General features: G+C 47.3%; 1 protein-coding gene across 1 annotated transcript; it reads right to left on the bottom strand.

The window, feature by feature from the left end:
- Positions 1–4,259: 4,259 nt before the first annotated feature.
- LOC147732945 (uncharacterized) lies at positions 4,260–7,342 on the bottom strand. The gene is made up of 6 exons (XM_086958887.1): positions 7,267–7,342; positions 6,330–6,476; positions 5,692–5,926; position 5,390; positions 4,942–5,020; positions 4,260–4,411 (listed from the first exon to the last, which is right to left on the bottom strand). Exons 1-6 carry the CDS (start codon positions 7,340–7,342, stop codon positions 4,260–4,262), a joined length of 690 nt encoding a protein of 229 aa, XP_086815013.1.
- Positions 7,343–7,800: the final 458 nt, after the last annotated feature.

The following is a 7,800-nucleotide window of genomic DNA, read 5'->3' as shown; positions in this document are numbered from 1 at the left end:
TTGCTGCTCCTGCCTTCCCTCCTTCTAGCCATCCATTGTCAAAGCCCATGTCTATGCTCCCTAATTATCGCCCTGTGTGGCCGTTGTTCTGCCACTGGCCTTCCCGCCTTCTCTGAGCAGTTAGCTTGCTGCCCCATCCACCTCCTCCCTATCCTCTGTTGTCTGAATCCATGGGATAGCCTCCTCCCTCATGCCATGCATGGTCTGATGTGCTGCCACTGCCCTCCATTTAGCATGATGTACCAGTCCACTCCTCCTGCCCTCCATTGCCCAATTATATGCCCCATCATTGACCTCCTGCTTGGCCTCTGTGCTTAGCTTGCTGCCCCTATACTCCTTCCCCCTGCCCTCCAATGTCTGTGTGCACGCTCCTGCTCAATCCTTTTTACCCACTATGTTCCATGGACCTGCCACTCCTATCTACTCTGAGTGTTCTGTTGAGCTGCCACTCCCCTCGCAACTGCCTAGCATTGTCAGATGATTGTAACCTGTCCCTGCCACCTCCACACTGCCTGTCCACATTCCATGCCCATATCCCTTTCCTCCTGTCCTCCGTGGTCCATTTTACTGCCACACCCTTCTGCCCTCCCTGGTCTGTTGTGCTGCAACTGCTCCTCCTGCCTGCCCCGCTTGGTCTGATGTGAGGCCCCTTCCCCTGAACTCTCTTGTCTGTGTCTAGATCCTGACCCGCCATTCTATCTTCCATGGTCCTTTGTGCATGCCCCTGCACCCTCCTTCTTGCCCATCATAGCCGTTGTGCTGCCACTAACCCTCCTGCTTGCCATGCATGGTCTTCTGTGCTGCCACAGCCCTCCCACCTTTCATGTGTGGTCAGCTAGCTGCCCCTGACCCCTGCCATCTTCCCTCCATGGTCTGTGTGTTTGCCATTATAGTCTCACAGTTGCTCTCCTTGGAGTGTCTTGCTTCTAGTGCCCATCCTTCCTGACCTCCATGGTCATCTTGCTGCTCCTGCCCTGCCTCTTGCCCCCAGCCCTCTGTTTCCATGTGCAGACCCCTATTCTCTCCCTCCTGGCTTGTCTATTCCATTGTAATGCCCCTGATCCGTCCCTCCTGTCCTTTATGGTCCGTTATGCTGCAGCTTTCTCTCCTGGTCAGCTAGCTGCCATTGCCTTTTCCCCTCTGTTCTCTGTTGTCCATGTGCATGGTCCTGTCCCCTCCCTATTGCTTTCTATGGATTGTTGTGCTGAACTCCCGTCCTGCTTGCCCTGTGTGGTGTATTGTGCTGCTGGAAACTCTGATGCCTGCCCTGTAGGGTCAGTTTGGTGCACCTCTCCATGTCCCACCTGTCCTCTGTTATCCGAGTCCATGTCCCTACCCCAATTCTTCCTGCCTTCCATGATTCAATGTACCATACTTGCTAACATTTTGAACTTGGTAAGAGGGAGATTTTGAAAAAAAAACTGGGGTATTGATTTTCCCCTTTGACTTACATTGAAAAAGAGGAGATTGTTGACAGGAGACAGATCAAATAAAGGCCATTTGGGCTTAAAAACATTGGACGTTTCCTGGCTGAATCAGGTCGGCTGGCATGTATGGTTGTACTACCACTGCCTCTTCCTTCTGCCCACAATGGTCTATTATATTACCACAGCCTCTCTTGTCAGTCATGTATTGTTGGTGTGTTGCCCCTGCCCCCTTTCCACTGCCCTCCATAGTCTGTTGTGCTGCCACTGCCCTTCCTGCCTGCCCAGTGTGGTCAAATTTTTGCCTCTGCACCCTCCTACCTGCCTTCAATTTTCAGAGTCCGTGCTCCTGGCCTCTGCCACTCGACAGTATTCTACTGAACAACTAGATTGCTAACATTCTATATTTGTTACAAAAGTGTGGAACGCCTGATGTCATCTTGATGTAATCAAAACGGTAATACCTAGAGCATTTCCTTTAGAAATTACATATACGAGAGGGTCTTATTTGCATCAAAATTATGGTTAGTGCTCTAAAAAACTAAAATGAGGACATATTTTCTGAGTTTTCAAATAGCGATAACACACTTTTAAATTATTTGTTATCTTTATGTTTAGTTATCCAGTTGACCACTTGATTAAATGTTGCACTTAGGGAAGAGGATGTAGTGTTACTTCCAGAGCTGCAGACTTTGCAACTGGGGAACAAGGTTGGAGTTTATGCTTCAGCTCGACATTCTGTGATTCTGGTCAAATCACTTAATCTCCCCATGTCTAAAACCAAAATGAATTTGTTCTTGTGTGATGTAACCAATGCTCATGTAAAGCACTCCAATACCTGACAAGACTGCACTATGTAAAACTGCAAAAACACAAAAAATAAAAAGTGTTTTGCACACTTCTGTCATTGGGCTACATGTGGGCTACATCTGGGTGATATTTGTGCTACATTTGGGCTCTTTTGTCTCTGGTGGCCATCTTGGGATATTTATTTGTCATGAAGTTTCCTAATTTTCTCATTAACTGTAGTCTCCTCAGTAGGAAATGCTTTTAGTTTTTTTACTTTGTCTCCATGAAGAAGGTATTCAGATATGTCACACATTTGCCATACATTCGGAATGTTAGCCCTCTAGTTGCTCATTAGATCACTGTAGTAAAGCTACTGCTCACCATGGAAGTCTGCTGCTGGTATTAAAAGTGCATGTTTCAGTCTGCATGTCAGAATGTTTTATTGAAATAGAAGAGGATCTGAGAAGTCACTCAAAATGTGCCCTAATTTTTCTTTCTTCAGCACTAATCATAATGTCTATGCAAAATGAACCCCCTCATTGCGTTCCTTTTTAAATTAAATGTTTTAAATGTAACCAGTTTATTCCAATCAAGATGGATTCAGGTGTGCCCCATACTTTTGTCATAAGTAAGACAGTAATCACTCTTGTTGTCCTTAAGAACACTCTGGGACATTCTGTCATTGGGCTATACTTGGGCTACATCAGGGTGATATTTGTGCTACATTTGGGCTCTTTTGTCTCTGGTGGCCATCTTGGGAGACTTATTTGTTATGAAGTTTCCTAATTTTCTCATTTACTACAGTCATCTCAGTAGGAAATACTTTTAGTTTTTTACTTTGATTCGATCAAGAAGGCATTCAGATGTGTCACACATTTGCCATAAATTCAGAATGTTAGCACTCTATTTGCTTATTAGATCACTGTAGTAAAGCTACTGCTCACCAGGGAAATCTGCTGCTGGTATGGAAAGTGCATGTGTCAGTCTGCATGTCAGAATTTGTTAATGAAATAGAAGAGGATTTGAGAAGTCACTCAAAATGTGCCCTAATTTTTCTTTCTGCAGCACTAATCATACTTTCTATGGCAAAATGAACCTCCTCATTTTGTTCCTTTTTAAATTAAATGTTTTAAGAGTTACCACTTCATTCCAATCAAAATGGCTTCAGGTGTGCAATACGTTTGTCATAAGTAGGACTGTTAGTGCTCAAGTTCTTCTTTAGAACACTCTGGGAAGCTGTAGCAGAGCACAAAGGAATCAACTGACAGTCTCTGTCCTTGTTGGATGTACATATTTTACTGAGAATGTCAGACTTCATTCTCACATGACTGAGAAAGATAATGTGAATTTATGGAAAATATGCTCTCAGTTTAGCTCATAGATCACCTTCCGAACCTCTGTGGGAAAAGCATGAAAAAATAGTTTTCTCTCAAACATGATTCATGATATCCCAGCAGAAGGCTTTTTCAGATGGTAAAATCACCTTAGAACACACCACAGTTCCTAAAATGAGTATGGTACCATCAACAAATGCTTTATAATGTAACTAAAGTCTTTTAAACTTCTATTAACTGCAATGCTTTTTAATGAGGTGCTATCATGTATATTTGTCCCAAGTTGGCTGCCAACACTTCTTGGATGAAGTGCTGACAGCCAATCAGATCTCACGATGACATGTGTGGTTAGGCTCCGCCCATATATATATATATATATTTCTTTTTCCATTAATATTTTAAAAGCTACTGAATGGATTTACAGCATTTAACAAAGGGCTCGCTTTTTGCCAAATTTGGTGTAATTCTGTTCAGCAGTTTAGCATGTAGCCCTGTCTAAATTTTCCTACGGAAGATGGCATGGAGAAAACACGTTTTGGGACCCCCCTTTTTTCACCCCCCTTCGGCCCCCCTTATGTGGGGGGCCCAATCCCCCCCACACTGCCCCGGGGACCGCTACCCCCCAGGGCTTGTTTTATTAAAGTTGAAGGGACTCTAGGCCCCCCAAAGCCCGGGGACCTCCACCCCTGGGGGCTCCTATTAATTATATCCTTTAGGGGAGTGGTGATTTTTCCTGTCTAACCACCAGTGATGCAATGAGAGCCGGTACCAGCCTGAAGAGCGCCACTGCAAACAGCACCGTGATGGTCACCATCCCACTGGAGCGGCCTGAGAGGCCGAGGTCGATGTCCATCAAGTCAGTTACTGAAATAGAAAGGATGTGCGTGTGAGAGGAGTGGCGTCACTGCTGGGACTACTTCTCAGCAGGGCTTAACTTGTACCCTATGCCCTTGCTAGAGACACCTGGCTGTTTTCAGGGGGGTGCTTGGTGCAGGTACACACGTGCATTGTTGTTGGGTCTCAGGTCACACCCGGAGCTTCACTGATGCTCCCCGCACATTACAGCCAGTGCCTTACAAATGGCCATTTACAACACACTCGCTTCTCAAGCTCTTCCAGATTACGGGGCACAGGGCCTCAACAGCACCCCAAACACACAGTACTTAGAGTAGCAGTCTCGCCCCACTGACAGCGCACGCACATGCCTGATGCTGCAGTAGTCACTCACTACCAGAAACCTTCAGCAGCATGCTCACCCTTCACAGACCAGCACTCTGGATTCTCTCGCACGCTTCTTACACACTAACTACATGCATGCCCTCGCACAGATGGAAGCACAAGCAAATGAAACAAAGAGCAGGTGTGTACGTTCTGGGTTTTATTCTAAAACTTACTGTTTAAAGTATTTATGTGGTCGGACCAGCCAGTGTAAGCTCGTGTTGCATTGTTTTGATCCAAAATGAAGAAATTCACCTTGTAAAAGAGAAGAATGATGTCAGAAAAGCATCCGCAATACAAGGTGGTAAAAGAGCAAACAGTCATAAAGGTCTACTGTGGGAAGGAGTTTGTGGGTTGCTATAGGTGAGTGTCAGGCACAAGACCGAGACACTGCGACCAGGAAGTGACGTGTTGTGAACACTCAGACATACAGATTTTGTGATGAGGCGGTACAATACTTCTACCACTGCGATCCAGTGTGGGTTGAGCAAGACGTATTCTTTGAACCTGTGATACTTCTTCCTGTGATGGGCTGCTTCCTGGCGCTAAACATGAGGGGGGACTACAAGCTGAGGACAGTGCATACACTGGGCAGAAGGCTGTGGCTGTCATCTGTGTAAGGACCCTGCAACCTGGAGAAATCACAGATGTCTGAATAACAAGACCAGAGGGCAATTTGAAAGGACGGCGCACACCGAAGCAGGGGTGCAAAACGTGATTAAATGGAAATGCTTTGGGGGTGGGGAGGGCGGACGTGTAGCACACCAGTCAGGTATGGCCTTGTGGAAGCTGGTTCGAGTGCCTGTGTCCCTCCCGCCCAGCATGCAGCTCAGCATGCATTTGGCTCTCTGCGAAGCCTAACCTGTCCAAGACTTTATTCCACGGTTACGTCGATAAGTGCATACGGCCAGCGGGCCCCTTCATACCTGTAAAACGACGAGGGCTGCAGGGCCTCAATGCAGTAGGGCCCTTGCACCGCGGTGCAGTCTTCCGTCCCCACCTGGCAGCCAAGGACCGTGGTCAGAGTGAAGCTGCTGCTCAGGCCATTGTTGCTCACCTGGACCAGGTCTTGGGCCGCCCTGCAGGGCACGGTCCTGAACTGCCCAGCATAGTACACCTGCACCGTGGGGACGACCATGATGGCATCTGTGTCCATCACACCTGAAAGAGGAGCAACAGCGTCAGGCTGTATCACAATGAGCACGGTGTGTGTGTGTGTGTGTGCGATGCGCAAAGAGCAGTAACCCTCAGGGCGTGCTCAGTGCTGCACAGCAGAGCTAGTGGTGGGGCCAGAATTAGGTTCTGCTCGTCATTACGATCAATGAATATCAAGGAAGGAAAGCACTGCCCATAACACACATTGGAGAAGCGTTGAAGAAGAGTTGAAACCCTGGACAGATATGCAACAGCGAGAGGGGGTAAAGTTGGGTACTAGTCAAAGGGTACCATCATTTTTTCGACCGTACATATCCCACTTGCAGCTGCAGGTCGCATGTTTGCAGAAAGAAAGTGATTGGATGACTAAAGGGGATGCAAAGCAAAATGGGCGGCTTTGAATCCGTACCTGGCATGGCGATGGTGGAGACAGCAACCAGCACGGAGGTGGGCATGTACCCAGCGCCAGAGATGCAGCTCAGGATGTTGGCGACAAAGGAACGTAACAGGCGATTGCCGATCATCTTGGTTTGGTTTCTGACGAAATTGAATGTTGCTGAAAAATAAACAGAGAGGACAATATAAAAGTTAGAAAAAACTTTGCTGGAAGGCTACATAGCTTAAAATTAGCCGCCACCTGATTAGAAGAACGTGATTAATTAGGCCCACGATTTGAAAAGAGTGCTGGCAAACTAATTAATTGTATACCGCTGTGGGAGTAATGTAAGTGGAAGTGCGGAGTAATCTTTAAATATACACTTAGTTTCTTTCTCATTTGATCATGATCTTTCAAGCCACTTTGCGCATCGAGACCGGTGTGTACTGTGAATGCGCATCAGTGAATAGTGAAGGAGAACTTGTATCTACAAATCTGGCTTTTCCAATGGATTTCCATAGCTGTGTGCACATCACCATGTCTTGTGTCAGCCAGACATACAGCCCCTCTACATTGAAACATGTCCATAAGATGCAGTCTGCATATAAGCAAGTCCAGTAGAGCCCCCCCCCCAATACTTTCACTTCACGACTGTCCCTGGATGAGGAAATTACCCCGAAGGATGGAACACTGAGTGAACCCTGCCAGAATTAGTATTCACAGTACAACAGCCCGCACTTCCACCCACTGTGATATGTTGTTTACTGTCGCCCACCTATACATCATGTTATAAACATGGAATCGTATGATGTGCCCTGACCAACCGCTATATATAACATCGCATGACCGCTACATATGTTGTGTCATTTCACTTATAGGCACACTTGCCGATTCCCTGATTGCGACCACTAGCGGGTGGGGCTACCTGGCCATTTCCATTTCAGATGCAAATGACTGTAAAAGTACTTACGGAGGGTGGTTAACGAGGAGAAAGGCACTGCCGACCCCAGCCCAGCGACAGCCACGAGGCACAGGAGGGCGAGCATCTTCCTCGCGAGGCTGTGAGAGTACACAAGACCGCGGTGTCTGGGCAATATCTGCTGAAACTGAGGGGCTGGGCTAAAGGGCACAAGGGCAGAGGAAGGGTCACAAGCCACTGACCCTCCCCTTGCCAGCTCCAGCTATCCTGGCAGAACCTGTTCGGACAAGGTAGGGAAGGCCCGGTTCTAGAGGGTGGGCCGGGTGGGCCAGGCCCACCCAAACATGAGCCTGGCCCACCCAAACACGATTCTTGGCCTTTGCAGCGACTTCAAGAAGGCAACAGAAAATTTGCACAATAATTTAAAACGTTCCTCTGAACGTAATTTATCATCTCCTTCTAGGAGTTGCGTGATTGGGCCTTGGCGCTCTCTCAGGCACCACCAATCACGCATCTCCTTTGGAAAGGTGAGTTGTGTCCCCGCCCACTTGTGGTAGAATAGGGACATGGTGAAGGGGACAAATC

This window comes from Lissotriton vulgaris, chromosome 2_1 (genome assembly GCF_964263255.1).
Source record: "Lissotriton vulgaris chromosome 2_1, aLisVul1.2, whole genome shotgun sequence".
Lineage (NCBI taxonomy): Eukaryota > Metazoa > Chordata > Amphibia > Caudata > Salamandridae > Lissotriton > Lissotriton vulgaris.
The sequence above is the reverse complement of the archived record's forward strand: the minus strand, read 5'-3'. Positions and strand labels throughout refer to the sequence as shown.